Consider the following 21,883-nt stretch of genomic DNA (forward strand, 5'->3'; position numbering starts at 1 on the left):
ATAACCAAAATGATATATATTATTAACAAAACTATCTGACTATCGAACTGATATATACACACGGTAATTTCTCGTGTATAATGCACACCCCCAAAGTTGACCTCAGAATTCTGGAAAACCCTTCGACCTATGCATAATGCATTTCTACAATGCATGATTTTGCGTCTACCCCTATGATCAAAACCTGAAGTATTATCTGTATTTTGTGAGTTTTTTCAAATAATTATTCTGAAGTTAAGCACTTTATTTGAACATGTTATACTTTCTTTTCATTTACTTGCTCTTATTTAGATATTCACAGGCCTACTTTCATTTGCTAAATGAGAAAACACACAGTTGCGCTCCTATGTTGGATGACCCAGGCAGAATTTGTAAGATGGGTACAATTCTTGAAAGAAAACATGAAGGGCGAGGCAAAACACATTTAATTTTATTTTAATGGTTTTCAAATGAAACTCAAGCATTTCAGAAAAGAATTATCATAAAAAAAACTAACCATAAAAGAAATAAATGATGGTTGTTCTTCAGTCATCAGTCGTATTTAAAAAAAAAAAAAAAAAAACAAATTCTGCCAGGGTATGTAAACTTATGAGCACAACTAACTACATATTATGCAGTCCTACGTACCCCTGTCATATTGGAATGAAAGTGCAGGCCACACCTTTTTCATAACCGCGAGGTGGCTGTGGCATATTGGAATGAAAGTGTACAGCTTTTTCATAACCTCTAGATGGCGGCATACATTTGTAAAATGGGAAAGTTTTTTTTCCATTTTCCCCATTACCTATGTATAACGCGCACCATTGACTTTCGACATTTTGGGGAGGGGGGGTGTATTATACACAAGAATTTATGGTATATATGTATATATAGCGAATACTGTTTCGACATATTTCCTTTCCTGTCGGTGTGCCAAAATATTTACCTTGTGTTACACGTTTGGTGGGGATGAACTTGACATGTACCAATAACATTCCTTTTAATACATAATGTGCAGTCTTGAAAAGGGTGACATCAAAGTGCAAGTTGACCCCGACGTGATTTGAACACGCAACCTTCTGATCTGGAGTCAGATGCGCTACCGTTGCGCCACGAGGTCCACATTTGCCACCATTTTCACTTTCCAATATACTTTTACGTACAAATATATATGTAATGCGTACATACTATATAGTGTTGGTATACATTTCACTTCCTGTCGATGTGCCAAAGATTTATCTTGTGTTACACGTTCGATGGGGAAGAATATGACATGAACCAATAATAATACTTTGAATACATAGTGTGCAGTCCTGAAAAGGTTGACATCACAGTGAAAGTTGACCCCGACGTGATTTGAACACGCAACCTTCTGATCTGGAGTCAGATGTGCTACCATTGCGCCACAAGGTCCACAATTGCCAGTTGCCAATTGCACATTTGCCCAATGGACATCGAGCCGCTTTTCAGTCAATATCTGACCACCTGCCTGTCCTCTGTGTCCTCCTGTCCTGGGAAAAGAATGCAGAGCCCGTTCACACTCATCCGCCATCGCAGACCCACCCTGTGGGGACCCCTGCGGCCGACAAGGGGCCCTCCTCGTATCAGTGCCACCCCCTGCGAAGGATTTATACATCCTAATTTAAATATCGCTAAGTCACTTGTCACGTGATGTTGGTGTGTTTATTGTAGAAAATGTGGAGTTTGGACAGAAGTATTGGGACAGCTACAAGGACATGAAAATGTGGAATTTGGACAAAAGTATTGACATTCTGACAGGAAGTGAAAAGGAAAGAACATGTGGGGTTGAGACAAAACTACTGAGACACCAACACGACATGAAAAGTGAAGTTTGGACAAAAAGTATTAGGACAGTGAAAAATATGGAGACAATATATCTGGACAATAATGAATGAAAAGTGAAAAGAACATTGGAGTTTGGACAAAAGTATGGGGACACATAAAACAAAGTTGAAGTTTGGACAACTGCAGCACGGCAATTGTGGACAAGAATATTGAGACAGCAACAGAAGTTGGTAAATGTGGACCTCGTGGCGCAATGGTAGCGCATCTGCCTCCAGATCAGAAGGTTGCGTGTTTGAATTACGGTGGGGTCAACGCCCACTGCAATGTTAACTTTTCAGGACTGCACATTATGTATGAGACGGAATGCTATCGGGTCGGCTCATGTCAAGTTCTTCCCCACCGAACATGCGTAACACAAGAAGAAAGTTTTGGCAGTGAAATGTTTCGAAAATGAGGAGTTTGAACGAAAGGAAGTAAAATTGCGGTAATTTGTACTTTGGACAAAAGCGTTGTAACACTAACAGAAAGTAAAAAGTGAAGAAAACAGTTGTTTTGACAAGGGTTTTGGGAGACCTGCAGGAAGTGAAGAGCGAAGCGTGAGTTTTGGGACACCGGTAGGTGGTGAAAAGTGAACTTGCACCAAATTATTGGGACACCTGCACGTACATGTATTGGAAAAATGTTGAAGAAATTATGGTCTCTGGACAAAAATGTTGGGACGCCTACAGGAAGTCAAACAAACAAACATAAAAGAATGTGGAGTTTGGATAAAAGTGTTGGGACACTGACAGGAACTGAAAAAGTTATAAAAACGTGGACAAAAGTATTCCGACACCCATTTGGAGATCATTTGTCAAAAGTATTGGGATGCCGTCGGGACCAGAAAAGTGAACCAAAAAACAGAAGTCAAAATACATTTTCATATGTACGATAAATGTTTCGAAGAAATAACACCAAACAGATATTATCCTTAAAAATGATTTTTGGGGGTGGTGTTGATAATTATGATCATGAAACCCCCTTCTCAGCTCCTCCATCCCCTCCCCCCTTGCGGCACTAATCATCCCCTCACACTCGGGGCCCCGAGGACGGCGTTATATATCTGTAACGAGGACACCCGCTTTCTCGGGCTCGTTTGATCCCCCCCCCCCCCCCCCCCAAAAAAAATGAAAGTGTGTTAATTAAGCGGCGAGAGACAAAGCCCATCTGGAACATTCGCATTAACCCCTTCCACACTCATTAAGTCTTTAAGACTGAAAGGATTAATGGCGACCAACACTTGATTGCATTGCCTTCCTCCTTAACTACACTATATCATAATTTACATATACACAACATATAGTCGCCAATATATGTTCACAGTGATATCGTATAGGTTTAAGATTTGGAAGGGATTATTTGTATTGATTTTACCGTATACAGAGAAGGTCCCCAACTATAAGCTCCATTAATAGTCGTTCCCACATCACAGAGAGAACATATGCCTGTGAGAATTGTTGTATGCTCTGTTTGGATGTGTTGCTGCTCCTTGTGTGTTAAAGGAGCAGTTGTTTGAACCCGTAACATCTTCATATGCTAACGTATGTTAGCCCGTCTATAGCATTTCGCATTACGTTAGCATTAAGCTAGCAGACTTTCATTAGACGAAATGCTATGGTTTGGTGGAGCATTTTAGTGTTAATATTTCATTCGCTTATTATTGCTGCTCTGCGTGTGTTAAAATAGCATTTATTTGAAGGTTTATAATTACTGTAACATCTATACTCATTGTTACTGTTAGCCCGTCTATGGAGTTTTGCTTGATATGTTAGCATTAAGCTAGCAGGTGAAATGATGTGATGTGGTTGAACATTTTAATGTTCAGCTATCATTTATCTAATAGCATAATTGCAAGTATTTATTTTTTTTTACATTTTTTGAAAACAAGAAAAAAAACAAATTCAAAAAAGAAGAAAAGTCGGTTTGCCTTGATTCAACGTTTCCAGATTATCAAAACCTGGAACACAACTACAAAGTACATTTTTCATTTATATTATGACAGTTAAGTTAAAAATGACTTGGGCCATTATGCTGTTAAGTGTACAATATACAATGTTTGTTCTTGTGTTTTATGTGTTACTTTTACAATAAACTTCAACTGGGAGTGATAAATGGAACGTATCCCCCCCCCCCACAATAAACAGGCCTTCACTGTCTTGGCATAGCAAAATGTGTGCAATTTAATACGACACCACCATTACACAGTCAAAAGGTTTATTTGGACAAAAATAATACCTTGCCTTAAAAAACACACACTAGAATACAAATGGGAATATTCAGAGGTTAAGAAAACACTAAGGACCAATAATAAAAAAACGGTTGTACTAGTTTAGTAGGAAAAATATCAAATAAAACCCCCGACCTTTGGAATAATCTAAATATTTGAGTGAAGGAAATTGGCTGCTCTTTGGTGTGGCGATTCAACAGTGAGCATTGATGTGCTGTGGCCCACTTTGTGGATTGACTGGCACCCGTTATCAAAGCGTCTCACTTCCCAAGCAGGCCTGAAGCACAGCGCCACCTAGAGGTGGAAGCCTGCTGCTTTTGTTCTTCATGTCCTTTTGGAGAGGAAATGTCCCTTTGACAAGGAGAGCACCGCAGGCATTATTAGGCACTAATTTCTGTGTGTGTGTGTGTGTGTGTGTGTGCATGTGTGTGTGTGTGCGCGCGCGTGTGTGTGTGTGCCTCTGCATGTTTAGCCGTTGAGTTTCTCAGTCTCTGCAGATACGACAGTGGTCAGCTGGTCCTCGTGGCCCTCCTCGGCTCCAGGAACCTGAAACAAAACGCACACGAATATTCAAAAAATCACAACGTATCAATCACACTTTAAAAAACAAATGTATCTATCTATATATCTATCTATACTTACATACATCCATCAATACATACATATGTATGAATGTAAACCTTTTTGCCTTTTATTAACAGAACAAGCCTAACAGTAGGAAATAAAAATAGGAATAAATATACAATAAAATGCAAAATAATAATATTAAATAAACAATAAAATGCAAAGTAATACATAAAATAATATAATATATATTGTGATTATATATATATATATATATATATATATATATATAGTACAACAACAATACATTTAATTAAAAATAGTCATTACAAGTAAATCATTAAACATTTGCATTAATTGTAGTAATATTTTAAAATATACTAAACTAATATAAAGTACATTTAGAAATATTACTACATATAAATAATAAGTAATAATTAAAGAAATATTTGAATCAACAAAATGAATTTAACCATAATAATAAATGAGTGCAGCATGGTGGTTGTATAATACGCAACGCTCGGGACGTCACACACTAACTAACATGACGTCACATCATCTTCCAGGAAGTGACTCGAATCCACCTGCGTGCTCCCAACACGCTGTGGTTCAGCGGCGTCACCTGCTGGCCACTTGGTGACATTGCTGACAAGCACCTGTCTGACGCATTGCTGCTTCCTTGTGGCCATAAATATTATCTTGCCCTCACTCGTAAGACAATTCGACGCACTAGTAGAACGACTAGATATACTGTGTCTCACTCGCAACGATGTCTCCACTACTAGTGCCACTTTTGACCTACTAATACGCAAACCTTAATTGTAAACTACGATGCTGCACTAGTAACACTACTAGGCCCAAATGCGAGGCATGTGTCACACACTAGTAGCCTCCTGGACCGCACTAGTTGCACCAAAATGCCCACTAGTAGTTCTGTCTCAACAGTAACGTATTAGTTGTCCTATGCCAAAGTTGTCCAGGAAAGTCATACAGCAGTGGAAGAAACATTACTAGTAGACACAGTCCTACTAGTGCACTTGTCTAACTGGACCAAAAGGAGTACTTAGTGCCCACTCACCTCCCAGTAGATGCTGTCCTCGTAGCAGAGGGTGTCAGGAGGTGCACCAAACACTGGCAACTTCATGATGAAGCCTGGCACGACAAGGTGCTATTATTATTATTATATTATTATTATTATTATTATTATTATTACACACATACAACAACATAGAGCAATAGAATTGATTGATTTTTATTTTTGGAGTGCGTCATAAGTTTGATTTATTGGGTTGGTCATTTGTCGCTGGGCAGATGTCATAACTGGCCCAATCATCTGCAGTATGTCAGCCCACCTGTATTGTATGTGGATTATGAGACAAGAGACAATGTCCGCACATTAATTGCTGCTCTGTATTTACTATAAAACACACCACAGCAAAGATGTTGACCTATGACCATTGTTTCAACCAACCCTTGCTTGAAACCCTAATTTGAAACCTAACCCTGTCTTAAAAGCCTTCAAACTGTAACCCTTGTTTGAAACCCTAATTTGAAGCCGGTTTGGAACCCTATCCCCATCTTGAAACCTTCATTTGAAATCCTAACCTTGTGCTCGAACCCTAATCTAAAACCCAAATTTATGCTATAAACACTCATTTGAAACCCTAACTGTTAGTTTAAAACTTTAAGGCAAAACCGTAAAGCTGTGTTACAACCCTAATTTCAAACCCTCGCCTTGTGTTGAAACTCGAATTTGAAACCCTAACCCTGCAAAGTCCTTTGTATTTGTGTATTAGTTGCATATGATTCAAACCTGTTGAACTAACATATAATAATTTTCAAGGAAAAGATGGGAAAAAAATGTCAGTTTACCACTTTATAATCATGTGTAACTGATTTTTTTTCTCCTTGTGCCATTTGAAGCCCTAACATTGTTTTGGCTCCCTAATTTTGAACCCTAACCGTATAAAAGTAAAAGTACTGTACTGAATAGTGTAATGTGAACGCACCGACGATGAGCCCCCCCAGCAGGGCCACGCCCAGGGTCACCGCCAAGGAGATGGCCTGCCGGACGCCCTGGAAGGACGCGTCCACGTCGCCACTCGCCACGTCCGGGAACACGTCGGCCATGCTGGCAGAAGCACACGCACACGAACACGCACAGCGTCAAGTGACCGCCTCAGCGCGACAACTTGCCGCTTTCCATGGAGAAAGCGTCGGTCGGTTACCCGTCTCCGTAGGTGTCCGAGGAGGCCACGGCGGCGGTGACGGCGCCCACGATGGCGCCCAGGATGCCGGGCATGCCGTGGAGGTTGTGAACGCCGCACGTGTCCTGGATCTTCAGCTTCTCCTCCAGGATGGGCTGAGCAAAAACAAAAGCACCTCATTGACATCTACAGTAAGGTTAGTTTACTTAATGACTGACTGGATGCATTAGCATCATCGAGTGGTCAGCAAAAACACCAAATCGAAAACTGTATATAGTTTGTTGTGATTTGATTTCTTGATTTATATTAAACCTTAACTTGAGACCCTGCTTTGAAATCCTAATTCAAACCAGGCTTGAAATGATCATTTGAAACCCTAACCTGTATTTGAAACCCTAATTTGAAATTGTAACCTTTTTCTGAAACCCTAACTCTGTCAAAAGACCCTAAAACTTGTTTGAAACCCTGAGCTGGCTTGAAAGCCTGATCTTTAAACCCCAATCTGAAAGCATACCCTTGCTTAAAACCCTAATCGAGGCTTGAAACCCCAATTTAAAATCCTAACTTGAAAACCTAACCTTGGCTTGAAACTTTGAAACCGTCATTTGAACCCCTAACCCTGACTAGAAACCCTAATTTGAAACCCTAACATGCTTGCACACGCCAACGGGTAATGAACTGATTTGTATTTATTAAACCTCCTTAAACTAAAAACAACAAAGCACTCAGCGGCCACTTCATTAGGTACACAATCTGATGCGATCCAATACAAGAGCTGCATCAAGGATTGCGTTGCATCTTAGTGGCAGCAGTTTCTAATATATTGAACACTACCTAGCGACACGTGTGAGGCAAAATATTCGGAACAGCTTTCTGGGTGACTACAAAGTACAAGCACAATAATGAACTTTTAGATGACATTAGACTGCAAGTGTGCCATTATTGTGTCCAGTGAGCGTGTAACTATGATTTTTTTTTTTTCTTTCTTTTTTGTTTTGTATTGATGGAAGTTGACGTGCTTCTTACAGAGAGGAACTTGAATCCCAGCACGGAGATAATTCCGGCCAGGAAGCCGACGATCATGGATCCGAAGGGCGTGAGCATCATTTCGCCCGCGGTGCCCGCAGCCACGCCGCCGGCCAGAGCCGCGTTTTGGATGTGGACCTACGAGACGAGAAAAAAAAAAAAAAAAAAAAAGCTAAAAAAAAAACATCAACACCTATATTCATGTGTTTGAAGCTACAACCCTAACTTCAAATCCCTAACCCTGGTTTGAAATCCTAATTTGAAACCCCGACCCTTGTTTGAAACCTTAACTCTGGCATGAAACACAAATCTAGAACCCAAATACTTGGTTGAAACACTAATTTTAAACCAACCTTTTCTTGAAACCCCAACCTGAAACCCTAACTGGAATCCATAACGCTGACTTAAAACCTCACTCGGAAACCCGAACCCTGTCCCAAAATCCCAATTTAAAACTCTAACTCTGGCTTGAGACCATTATTTGAAACCCTAAACCCGTCTTGAAGCTCAAATTAGAAAGCCTAACCCAGGTTTGAAAACCTAATTTGAAACGCTAACTTGAGTCCTTAACCTTAGCTTCAAACCCTAACCAACTAGACTACAATACATTTCTGCCTTTCGGGTGAGGAAACAAACACATTGATTGATGTCAAAATCAGATTAGCTCCTCTTACGTATCACCAGTCTCGTATGTCACCTCGTTTATCACAGCTAATCGCTGAACTTTGATTGCTATCAGCGGCAGCGCGGCGCCCCCACGGCTATCGGCTTTCATCTGGACTGGCACGCTGCCAAGCTCCCGTGCAACGTTTGCCGTGTGTTTTCTCACCATGTCCAGCTTTCCGTCGTGCGCGGTGAGGGCAGACATGCCGTAAGTGGACAGCGTGCACGCGGCCAGCGAGTAGTACGTGTTCAAGGCCGTGCGGTGCTGGTCGTCGCCGTGGGCCGTGACGGCTGAGTTGAAGCTGGGCCAGAACATCCACAGGTATATTGTACCTGATGGGACACCGATCACAAAATGTCACAAATTGCGCCACATGCACGTATCTGCTACAACAATTGACAAAAAGTAATTTGGTGGCTTGGTTGTGAAGTGCTGCCTCCGCAAGGGAAAATACAATCAAATATTTAGGGTTGCTCACTGTATAGGATATGACTAAATTAGCCAGTGTTGGTTTCACACAAGCGTCATTCATTTGCAGTCTGGACATGGAGGAGTGAACATCTCTGGAGGGAGTCGCAGGAATCTCCACAAGGGGCTAAAAACACCAATCAAAGTCACTAGATTTGTTGCTAGTTGCTTTATGGGTGGAAAAGAGTCGCTATAGGGCTGCTAAAAGTCGACCAAAAGTGACTTCAATCTTAAACGCTGAGTAGCCCCCGCTTCGTCGAAGCTCTCTAGCTCCGCCCACAGCCCTGCCCCCAGATGCCATCGGAACAAAAGGCGTACCGTGCCCTCCAAAAGCGAGTGATTTCAAGCAGAGTGTGACGAGGGGATATTAAGTGCACTGTAATTCTTCTGTAAAATAACGCTATGTGGCTAATACACCACTAACGTGTAGCTCAGATTAGCCAAATAAGCTAACAAGTCTAGCTCTGTGCTCCTCTTGTCTTTTTAATGAATCGAGAGCTAACAGTGATGCTATTCTTCAATGTCATTGTCCTCTGTAGCCATGTATGCTATGTCAGCTTGGCATCTTGATTTGTTTTGAATGTCTTTTCCATGCATCGCTTTGACATGTTGGAGTACTGACTTATCATCAAGAAGTGTGAGAAAAAAAAACCTTGCTTTCAAGAAAGTCTTCCACATTTTCGAGATTTTACCGATCATGGCGAAGAGGTCCGAGTGGTACACCGAGCTGTTTCGGTGTTTGCTCTTGTCCAGGTTGGGTCGGTACAGGACTCGAGCCACTATCAGTCCAAAGTAGGCCCCGAAGGTGTGGATGGTCATCGAGCCGCCTGCATCCTTGGCCTGGGAAAGGGTGGCCGGTGATAGACAGCTTGTACACTTACACGTAGAACGGACACCCAAAGAACTCACCCCCAGGGCGGAGAGCAGGATGAACTCATTCACCGCAAACAGCGTGACCTCAAACAGCGCCATCACCAGGAGCTGGACGGGACTGGTTTTGCCCAGAACCGCCCCGAAGGAGATCAACACGGAGCCCGTACAGAAGTCGGCATTGATCATGCTGGAAAAGACAGTGGGGAAAACTCCAGGGGTGGGAAGTAACCTTTTACAAATACTTTGTTACTGTACTTAAGTCGATTGTTCATGTATCTGAACTGATGATTTATTTTTTTATGACGATTTCTTTACTTTTACTCCCTACATTTGAAAGCAGATGCAGCGTGCTGCATGCGGTCTCCATTTGTACATCTGCTTAAGTACAGAGTGTGAGTACTTTTTCCACCTATCAAAATCCCATAGTGGCGCTAATGACGGCTGACGTTGTTTTGCTGGACGCTAACCTCTCTACTCCGATGTGTATTTTTCCGGCGTGCATGCCGTGGAAGAATCCCTGCATGAGCGTGGCCCACTGCAGAGCGAAGGCGGCTATCAGGAAGTTGAAGCCCACGCTGCTGAAGCCGTAGCGCTGCAGGAAGGTCATCAGGAAGCCGAAGCCAATGAAGATCATCACGTGAACGTCCTGGAAGCCTGAAGAGATGCATTAAGACTGAACTGATCCCTGCTGCCATTCCACAGGGCGCACTTCTTTGCCCACTCACTTTTCACTTTCACCTCTATGCAGATTACATTGTTTCTAATGATTAGTGCCTTGTATCTTTAACATCACTTTGAGGATCTAGGTCAACAATCCTGATATAAATCTCCACCAAATTGTCTACTAGAACAAATATTGACCGTCGGGATAAAGGTACAGTATGCTGTGGACTTTGGATGTGGACCAACAAGAGGTGAGGGGGAAAAAAACATCACAAAACTGAATTTTATGTGTTTAAAGTCCTAAGCCTGTTTTAAACCCCAATTTGGTAACCCAATTTAAATGAGCTAAACCTTCTTTGAAACTCTAGCCCTGTCTTGAAACCCTACTTTGAAACTGTTGCACTGTCTTGAAACCCTACTTTGAAACCCTAACTTCAAAATCTAACTTTTGTTTGGATTCCTTCTTTGAAACCATAACACTATCTTACAACCCAAATTTTAACCCCTAACTTGAATCCCGAAAACTGGCCTGAGGTCCTACTTTGAGACCCTAACATTTGCTTGAAACCCCAATTTGAAACCTTGACTCTGTCTTGAAACCCTAATCCTTTTTTAAAACCTTAACTCAAGCTTGAAACCTTCATTCTAACTTAAAACCTTAACTCTTGCTTAAAACCGTGACATTTACTTGAAACCTTAGCAATAGCCCAAAATACTACTTTGAAACTTCAATTTAAAACCCGAGTCTTTGCTTGAAACCTTAATTTGAAACCTTGACCCTATCTTTAAACCCTAATCTGAAGCCCTAACCCTTGTTTGAAACCCTAACCCTATCTTTAAACCCCAATTTGAAACACTTACTCATGACTCATGACTAACTTGGACTTACACTGTTACTGAAGTTATCATTATTCATCTAGAAATGTCCTCACTCTGAAACCAAATGTTTCAGGAAAACAATAATATGCTGTCCAACGGCCACTGTTACCTTGGTAACAGTTAATTTGCACAGACACACTGGTTAGTAGCGCCAGCAACCCCCGTTGGCCTTGTGGCCCAAATACTTACAATATCCATGACTAGACAACGCTTCATACAACTAAAACACTGGGAAAAGCCCACAAGAATAACTATCGACCACACGCTGCTTCACCAAAGCTCAGGCCGTGACGTGACTTTTAAGTGACAGTTGACCTGTTAACACATTGACCTGTTCATTTCACAAATACACACACATACACAACAACAACAAATGCTGAATCATGAAGATGCCTTTCAGTTCGCGTGACGACGAGGGCGTCGTTTTATCTGCCGTGATGCAATCACGCCGATCATGTGACCCAAGCGGGCGAAATGACTGCTCGTTAAATGTAAAAGAGCAGCAAGGCGCCGCCTCTACTTTATCGTATCTGCTGTGCCAACATTCGATCTTATCTGCTGTGAGAGGTCAGTTGCTTCCAAAAGACATAAATTACATATTACTTATCAAAATACTATTAAATTCCAACCTGAAAAAGAAGATTAAGTGGACGTAACAAAGCATGACAGCAGTGTATTACATTAAATTCTGAAAAAGAAGCACAGACTAAGAACTAATGCCACAGTGTGACAGCAGTGGGCTGTACAAAATCCTGAAAAGAACTGACTGAGAGAAGTGACAATAGTGTGCTACACAAAGTCTGAAAAAGAAGCACAGAGTAAAAGTGCGACAGGAGTGTGCTGCACAAAAACCTGGAAAAGAAACGAACTGGAACAGAAATGGCGAAGCAAGACAGCAGTGTGCTATAGGAAAGCCTGAAAAAGAAGCAAAGGCTGAGACAAGCAACAAAACATGACAGGATTGTGCTGCACAAAGCCTGATAAAGAATCACACAGTAAGAGAAGTGACAAAGTGTGACGACTACATGAAAGTCTAAAAAAGAAGCAGAGAAAAGTCCGATATTTGGACAGCAGTGTATTGTACAAAAGCCTGAAAAGGAAGCACAGAGTAAGTGAAGCAACAAAACATGCTATATATTTGCTATAGGAAAGCCTGAAAAAGAAACGCATCCCTGAGGAAAGGGACAAAGTGTGACAGTAATGTGCTATACAAAGCCTTAAAAAAGCACATACTGAAAGGGTGACAGTAGTGTGGTGCATGAATGTCTGAAAAAGAAGCACATAGTAAGAGAAGTGACAAAGCAGGACAGCAGTGCACGATGCAAAACCTTGGAAAAAGAAGCACAGAGTAGAAGTGTCAAGCTATGTCTCATCTTTCTATGTGCTGTGAAAAAGCCTGAAAAAGAACTGCAGTATGAAAGAAGTGCCAATGGGTTGCAACAGTGTGCACTACAAAAGCCTCAAAAAGCACAGAGAGATGAGACATAGCTTGATACTATTCTCACTCTGTGCTTCTTTTTCAGGGTTTTGCGTAACACAATGATGTCATCCTTTGTCACTTTTCTTACTCCGTGTTTCTTTTTCCGACTTTTGCAGCACACACTTGTCACGCATTGGCACTTCCTTCATCCTGTGCTTCTTTTTCAGGCTTTTTCATAGCACACTGCTGACATGCTCTCTCTCTTCTCTCACACATTTCTTTTTTGTTTTGTGCAGAACACTCGTGTCATGCTTGGTTGCGTCTCACACAGTGCTTCTTTTTCAGAACTGTTTGAGCAGCTCTTGTGAATACTACCTTGATAATATGATTGTTTGAGTAAAGCGGTTGAAGTTTGAGTAACTGGAGTTTGCACGCCACAGATGAAGACTGCGATAAGATGAAAGTGTTTGTCTCTCGGCATTCCTGCCCGCAGCAAAGTAAGATAAGTGACTGGCACTCACTCGTCACTTCGAAAGACACGTTTTGAGTGTTTTATGGCAGTGGACACGTGGGAGTGGGGGCGGAGCGTGGCATTCACTTCCTGTTTTCACACCACATGACTCCAAAGGCCACGCCCCTTGAGAAGACAACAGGCCGGATCCGTCTGCACTTTTGACCCACCCTTAACACAACAGTACTCAAGATCATTCAATCACATGTCGTCTGCGTGTTTTACATACAGCCTTGTAATATTTTTGAAAACTGATTACTGTATATCTTTGTTTCGGGCAACACAGTGTGTTAGTGTTTAGCACATCTGCCTCACAGTCAAGAGATCCAGGTTCAAATCTCCATGGGAGTTTGTATGGTACTGCGGTGTCCTCGCACATTCCAAAACCATGCATGCAAGCTTCATTGAAGACGCTAAATTGTCCGTACGTGTCAATGTGAGTGTGAATGCTTGTTTGTCAATACAGTATGTGTCCTGCGATTGTCTGGTGACCAGTCCACGTTGAACTGCACTTCTGTGGCCAAAGAGACTGAGAAGAAACTGCTCTGCAACTGTATTCTAAATGTGATTTCAACAGGAATGGTTTAAAATGTGGGTCAAGTTCAAGCATTTAAATATATTTTGTGAAACTTAAACTTGAACAATGCAGATGATTAAAGGCAACAATGGAGCTTCTTCCGTCCATCCATCCATCCATCCATTGTCTGAGCCGCTTCTCCTCACAAGGGTCACGGGCGTGCTGGAGCCTATCCCAGCTATCATCGGGCAGGAGGCGGGGTACACCCTGAACCGGTTGCCAGCCAATCGCAGGGCACATATAAACAAACAACCAATCGGACTCACATTCACACCTACGGGCGATTTAGAGTCTTCAATTAACCTACCATGCATGTTTTTGGGATGTGGGAGGAAACCGGAGTGCCCGGAGAAAACCCACGCAGGCACGAGGAGAACATGCAAACTCAAAGCAGGCGGGGCCGGGGATTGAACCCCGGCAATGGAGCTTCTTGTTTATATTAAAAGTGTGAATAAAAAAAGGCTTTGAGGTGTACCCCGCCTCCTGCCCGATGCTACCTGGGATAGGCTCCAGCACTCCCGCGACCCTTGTGAGGATAAGCGGCTCAGAAAATGGACGGATGGATGGGGTCAACGCACTGGAAGACATCCGATTCCAATTCGGGAGACTAGTGGTTATACCACCAAAACACTGATGCGATTCGTTAGCCTGTCTGGTGTTTTCTATTATGTGCTAGCAGATTTCAAGGCAAATGTTTGTGGTAGTTTGTAATACACAGGGTTTAATTCTCTTTGTTTTATGTTTAATTGGACAGTCAATTCCAACTGGTCGTGGCAATAAACAGCTTGAAGCCTCTTTTTCGAAGAATTGTTTGCTCTCTGCCAAACTGCTGCTTGTTGTGTAGTGAGTTGAGTTTACTGCCAACGTGCACCACTCCTACCTCAAATCTTTGCTTACAAGTCCAAGCAAAAATAAAAAATAATAATAATAATAATCTGCAGAACAACGGCTCGTGACTCAAAAAAACTTGTAAGCCATGTCACTCGTATCTCAAGGCATAACTGTATATTTAATCATCAAAATGTTTAACCAACCAGCTATATAATTTTCCCATAACAGGTCTGCTAGCTTAATGCTAACAGATAATGTGAAACTCCATAGATGGTCTTTGAAGAAGAATGAGCATAGATATTCTGGTAATATAAACCTTGTAACAACTTTAAGACAAATAGAGCATAAAACAATACTTAACGGGCATATATTCTCTCTTCTATTATTCATGCTGGATCTCTTCCAGTCGAGTTTTGTGCGGCCCGACATGTTGTGGCACAAATTGGTACTACACTAAAGGCGCGCAACTTTAAATTTGGATTTGCCTGTAAAATGTGAAAATCCCACGCACACACACACACACACACACACACACACACACAAAACAACAAACAACAAAAAACAATCCCTTAAAAATCCACGATATAGGCACTAACGATGAACCGCAATTATAATGGGGGATCATTGTATGACTGTTTATTTTTAGGGCGCCATCTACAGGATTTTTGGTGTACACTCATTTTAAAGAAGAAGAAAAGTGGTAGTGACTCACTGGGGTAGCGGTAGTAGAAGTCGTTATCGTAGTCTGAGTGGTTGCCCATGTGCCATTTCTTGGCGTCCACCTCATCGTCGTACTGGACCAGCACGCCGAAGAGGATGATGAGGATGATCTGCAGGATGAAGCAGACGATGGGCAGCTTCAGCCGCATGTTGGTGGATGCGTCCGTCATTGTTGCTGCTTTCCCCCCTGGATTAAATGTGGACCCGTTAACGCAAAGTATCTGTGCAGCCAGTACAGACAGACTGAAATGTGTGTGTGTGTGTGTGTGTGTGTGTGTGTGTGCGTGTGTGTCTGGAAGGACATAGATGAGTGATCTTCTCTGTCATGTGAGTTTTTAACGCGACACGCCTCCTCAGGCAAGCGGGCCGGCTGACCTTTAGCCCCGCCTCCAAGAAGCTTCCAGGTAAAGTTGATCACAAAGGGAACATACATGCAAGCTTCTTCAGGGGAAGCAATCACTTACTTTCATCACCAACATTACATAGCACATGTTTCATGTTTATTTTGTGGATTTTATGTGAAATATCTGCGTCAAATTTGATTGCGGTGGTCTTAGAAAGCGCGTTAAAGAGTCTCAAATTTGATATTCAGCTTCTGAAGGTGTTAAAAACATCTTACATTTCATTCAAAAGTCTTAAATTTGACATGTGTCAGCAAGTATTGGATTTTATGTAAATTATTAGTCTTAGTTTTTTGTCGAGGTTGTCTTTAAAAAGAGTCAAATTTGATAGCCATCTTAAAAAAGGTCTTAAGTTTTACATTTTATTTAAATTCTTAAATCTGATATAAATGTCATTAAAAGGCCTTAAACAGTCTCAAATCTAAACAAAGTGACCTCAAAAAGGTCATAAAAATCTCAAATTTGATTTAAAAAAATGTAATAAATAAAAGTAGCCTTAATTGCAAATGCTGTCTTTAAAACGATTTTTAAAAGCTTTAAAATTGATGCAAGTGTCATCAAAAAGGTCTTTAAAAAAGTATTTACCCCTTAGAAGCCTTAAATTTGATGAACGTGTTGACATTTTCAACTTGATGAAAGTGTCTTCAAAAATGTATTAAAAGCCTTACATTTTACAAAAAGGTCATGAAAAGTTCTTATGTTACATATTTCTTTTCTCAAATTTTATTTCTTCCAAAGGTCTTGCTAAAAACATTTAAAGTTGGACAGCAAAATCTTAAAATTTGATGAAAGTTTTTGTCGTACATTGTACAAAAAGTAAAAAATAAGAATTTTATTCTTCTAACTTTCGTCAATGTCTTCCGTCAACCGCATCAAATAAAAGGGTAAACTACAACTAACAAGCTAAGACAATGCCTGAGGAATTTGAGTAGACACGCACACAATGTCGTTAAGCACACAGTACATACATGTTCCTCTTTTTTTTCTTTTTTTTTTTTTAAACCAAACAGCAGCAATTTGATAAGAGATGTCAGTCACGTTGATATCGGCTTCCTCATCTCCCCCCACAGGTTAAAGGAGGAATGTTGTTATGATTTGTAGGAATGTCAACTATTACCCAGAGAGAGAAAGCGAGAGAGCAAATCACAGACTCCTGAGGTACACCTAAAGCGTTTCAGCCAATCAATGAAAGAAATGAGTGGAAAAGACAATAGTTCCTAGAGGGAAGGAGTATCAAAATCACTAGATTGGGAGTTTTTTTGGTTTTATTTAAAATCCATAAGCTAAGTTTTACGTTTCATCAGAATTATTTGTCTTAAATGTGGTCTCAAAAGAGTGTTCAGACTTTAGTGTGGCAAAATGTGTTATGGTCCGAAGGTACCAAGATGGAACTGTTAGGCCATTATTCCAAAATGTATGTTTGGCACAAAGACAACACCAGTCATCACCAAAATATTATAATATCATCACCATAGCTACACTGAGGCGTGGTGCTGGCACCATCATGAATGCAAAAAAAAAGTCAGGAAAAGCCAACTAGAACATCTGAACTTTCTTTGGAGTTCATCAAAAGCACTTTAAATGGCGACAGGTGTGTGCTGACTCCCATTTAACATGAATTTAAATGTGATTGGTTCATTCCCAACAAAAAAGGTCTTTAAAAGTCTTACATTTGAACAATGTCTGTAAAAGGCTTACGTTTTATCGTACTGGCCTCAAAAATGTCTTGAAAATTCTTAAATTTGTCTTTGTAAATGTCTATAAAAGTTGAATTTAATCAAAGTTGCCTTAAAATGTCTTAAGTCTTAAATCCGATTGGCGTGTCCTCGAAAAGGTCTTAAAAAGTCTTACATTTGCAACAAGTGGCTTCGAAAAGGTCTTTAAAAGTCCAAAAACTCATCAAAAATTGTTCAATTTTATCCAAGTGTCTTTTAAAACGTCTTTAGAACTGCCTCCACCCTTGACCTGTTTCAGCCAATCAGAAACCGGAAGAAAGTCATATGAGGAAGAGATGCTCTTCTTTGAATAGTGTACAGTAAAACCAGCTGTGTTTTGCTTTGGTTTTTTTTTTTGGTTTTTTTTAAATCAACGACGCTAAGCTACCTGCTGACAAATCTGGTGAATAGTAAATAAACTTGTCGCAAATAGCTGACGCCTTGTGTTGGTCTTGTGATGACACACACGCGCAAACACACGCACGCACACACACACACACACACACACACACACAATGCATTCTTCACACATTCTGCCCCACATGACCGATCATACCTGCAGATAACTTCGAGTATTTGCCTTAATAGTCGTCCATGCAGTCATTGTTAACAGCTGCTCTACATTATCTTTCATAGTTTTAAAATGGTTGTAGATAGTAGATCCTTGTTCGTTCTCTGGATCAAGTTGACAAAATCATATTTCATTCAAGTTTCTACTAAAAGTTCTTCATTTGAACAGACGTTCATTCCAGCTTTTAAATCAATTATCAATTCAGAGATGATTGTCATTTGTGTATGTATTATCTGTAACCTGAGGAGAGAAAAAATATACAGACAGTGGTGCCATGGAATACGAATAACCGGAATCACAAATTTTCCGACATACTGGCCGTCGTTAAGATGATTTTTTTTTTTTTTTTTTTGCTTTGACTTGCGGCAAATTTTTTTTAGATACGAGCGCTGTATGGTGGCAATGAACTTTGCTCAGCTCACTTTACAACCGTCTTATTATATCATATTGTATAAATATTGAATAATTATTCAAAAAAAGAGGTTTCAAGCTGTTTATTGCCCTTCCCAGTTGAAGTTTACTGTCAAACTAAACAAAAAACAAAGACAATAAAATGAGCAGACGAAAGCAACCGCTTTGCTTTGCCTCATGGCTGCTTAGTTCCATGCTAGCAAACAATGGAAAACGCCATAGATGGGCTAACAAATAGCATTGGTGCCGCAAGAAGCGCATATTTGAACGCAAAGTGTGGAGCAACACATGTAGACAGATCATATAACAATACTCACAGGAATATGTTCTTTATCGTATGCAAAAAGAACAAACAAAAAAAACGACTCATATTACTGTAGCATACGGAAGAATTGTGACTGGCTCCATGTACAGGTATATCCGTATGTCTGTATTATACTGCCCCCATGTGGCCAAGGCACACACACCAGAATGAGCCACACGATCACACTGAATTAGTCATGATGCCCAAAGTGGTTCATTCTCTATTGTCTATTTAATTATGTGATTACGATATGTTTTTATAAATTACAATATTGTAGCGTGCTATTTTCCTTATTGGAAAACACATTACAAATTTGTTTTGTTTTGTTTTGTTTGCTAGGGGCAGCAACGGATTATAGCCTTTCCATTCGTTTCAATGGGCAAATGTGATTTGAGATGCGAGTGTTACTGGCGTGGTCACAGAACGAACTAAACTCGTATCTCAAGGCACCACTGTATATGTTTTCCATACAGAATAACATTCAAGCTCTTATTTTGATGCTATTGTGCATCATGTTATTCACGATTTATTAATGACTGTTTATGTTGAATCCATAGAGAGAGTATGTTTCTTTGTTGTATGCAGTGTGTATTTAGTGTGTCAACAATGTAACATCCTCTAGTTGAAAATGTGTCTGCCGCTAGTGTAGTTGAAGTGGTAATCAGCGCATCGGTAGCGGGGGGCCGGCTGCGGGGCCCTCGAACTGATAAGACAATCGGTCCATCTGAGGCAACAATGGCACCAGATGATGGAAAAAAAATGTTTAAGATAAATGCAAGTCCAAACCTGCCGGTTATGTTCCTGTGAAACAACACAAGGCTTTAATGCAACTTCACCCACGCACACGCACGCACGCACGCACGCACGCACACACACACTGGCATAACTGTGTGTGTGCCTTGCATGGATTGTGAGAATGTGTGTAAACATTTGAGCAGTACAGACCAAAGAAAAATAACTACAGAAAAAAATGATTTTTTGTGAGAGAAAAAAAAACAAACATTTAATTATTATTTTACTGTAGTAGTCTGTACTTTTTCCTAAATATTTTTGTTATGGTTGTCATACTTTTTGTTGCTATAATATTTATTACTACGATATATTATTGTTATTAGGGGTTAATGCTTATTAACCCTATTATATATTAATATATTATGATAAAAATTATAAATATATATATATTGTTTCCAATTTGAATGTAATTATTCAGATTTAATTATTTCCAAAAGAATACATCTTTGTAATAGTATCGAATTTCATATAGAAATGGAAAAAAATCATAATTTCATGTTCTTTTGTTATTTATGTATTTATTTGAATCAACTCTTCTTCTTCTTCTTTCTTTTCTTCTTATTAATTCAAGTTTAAATTATATTATAGTTATTTAATTTAAAATATATATTTTATGTTATTATTCTTATCAATTGTATTGATGTGTTTCCATTTATTTAAATTATATAAAAATGTAAACAAACAAATGCGCATTGAGTATTTATTTGACATAGTAGCTTATTCCAAAAAGTTTATTATTTTTGTATATTATTATATTATTGTAATTATTTACAATTAAATTAATTAAATTATACCCACATTTTTAAAAAATGGCATGGGCTTTTTGATGAAGTGGTTATTATTATAATTATTATTTTCATTATTGATGCATATTTTGTTTTTAATTTAAAATTTAAATCTATTTTTTTTTAAAACAATGCATTATTTTTATTATTATCAAATAGATTAGGTACTTTACATGTGATTCAACTATATACACATTTTAAATAATAATATTAATAATAAGTGCACATTGCATCCCCTTGTCAACACGTTTTTTAAATGCGTGTAATATCTTCATGTGCACCACTGATTTTAGTAAATAGAAATTATAAGGAAGTGAGGGGGGGGAAAGCAAATGCTTAGGTTGAATGGTTGAAACGTTGATTGAGGGTCCATTGAGCAAGCCGATCGCGTGTTTGCATGCGTATATGTCGGGTATGTCAAGACAAGCAGAGGTTCTGCATGTTGCTGCAAGAAAGTGGACACAGTGTAAAGCACTCAGACAGGTGAGCGCCCTCAAGCTGTCACCGGCACTTTGTCAGGAAAATGCTTCTGCTGGTCTCCATGAAAAGAATCTTGGACTTGTTGGCCGTCATACTTCTACATATTTCAGCCTTTCAGCGCCGACGTGACCCCGACGCTCGTCACGCCTTTTCAAAGGCCGAGTCACGCACCGCTAGGCCGCGCCATCCGGCCGGACGGGACCGGGCGCTCCCCTATCTCGGCCCCCCCCCCCCCGAGCGACCGCCTGTCACCAGCGCCACTGTGGCCTCTTGTTGAACTGAAGCACTTGAAGGCACTGTTTTCCAACTTGCTTTGAGCCAAGTTACACACACTACAGCAGTCGCTCGTTAACAGAAAATCCGCCAAGTCGTGACCGTATTATTTATATATTTTAAAGCTTTATGACCCCCTTCATACTGTTATTAACCTTTCCCGTGCTCTTAAAAAACACTTCCTATTTGGGCTGGGGCTATCAAATATTTTTAGAGTTAATTATTCGACCGATCATCCCATTGATCATTCAAGTAATCACAATAAAATGTATTTTTCAAAATACCAACACACAATATGCATATGAGGTGCAGATATTATTTTTGTCCACTTGGGGTTGCCATCCTCGCGTTCTACACTGTAGCATCTGTGACTCTTTTTTTTCAAATCATATTTAAATTGAAAAAGGACTTTGGCAATCATGCTATGAGGCTAACAATATGAAAAAAAAAATTAGGAGCTCGTCTCAGTTTATTTAGATCGAAATCTTGCAAAGCTATTATTCTGTTGTATAAGTGGTAGCAGTAACATGTTTCTGCCATCTAGTGGCACTTCATTCATTGTTCAGCTTGTCACTTTATGTCGCTGGCAAAGATAGATGAGCAACTAGTAAATACATATTTTAATGGATAGATAGATAGATAGATAGATAGATAGATAGATAGATAGATAGATAGATAGATAGATAGATAGATAGAT

At 40.1% G+C, this 21,883-nt stretch overlaps 1 protein-coding gene and 2 non-coding genes across 3 annotated transcripts; all 3 read right to left on the reverse strand.

Moving 5' to 3' along the window:
* Positions 1 to 1,027: 1,027 nt before the first annotated feature.
* Positions 1,028 to 1,099, reverse strand: trnaw-cca (transfer RNA tryptophan (anticodon CCA)). The gene has a single exon. It is a non-coding gene; the product is annotated as a tRNA-Trp (tRNA).
* Positions 1,100 to 1,320: 221 nt separating this feature from the next.
* On the reverse strand, positions 1,321 to 1,392 carry trnaw-cca (transfer RNA tryptophan (anticodon CCA)). Its single transcript has one exon. It is a non-coding gene; the product is annotated as a tRNA-Trp (tRNA).
* A 2,584-nt stretch (positions 1,393 to 3,976) lies between these two features.
* On the reverse strand, positions 3,977 to 15,767 carry rhbg (Rh family B glycoprotein). Its single transcript, XM_061777275.1, has 10 exons — positions 15,447 to 15,767; positions 10,321 to 10,507; positions 9,890 to 10,040; positions 9,673 to 9,820; positions 8,678 to 8,844; positions 7,849 to 7,986; positions 6,844 to 6,977; positions 6,625 to 6,746; positions 5,694 to 5,767; positions 3,977 to 4,597 (listed from the first exon to the last, which is right to left on the reverse strand). Exons 1-10 carry the CDS (start codon positions 15,622 to 15,624, stop codon positions 4,520 to 4,522), a joined length of 1,377 nt encoding a protein of 458 aa, XP_061633259.1. The 5' UTR covers positions 15,625 to 15,767; the 3' UTR covers positions 3,977 to 4,519.
* Between the last annotated feature and the right edge of the window lie 6,116 nt (positions 15,768 to 21,883).

This window comes from Phyllopteryx taeniolatus, chromosome 6 (assembly GCF_024500385.1).
Source record: "Phyllopteryx taeniolatus isolate TA_2022b chromosome 6, UOR_Ptae_1.2, whole genome shotgun sequence".
NCBI classification, from domain to species: Eukaryota; Metazoa; Chordata; class Actinopteri; order Syngnathiformes; family Syngnathidae; genus Phyllopteryx; species Phyllopteryx taeniolatus.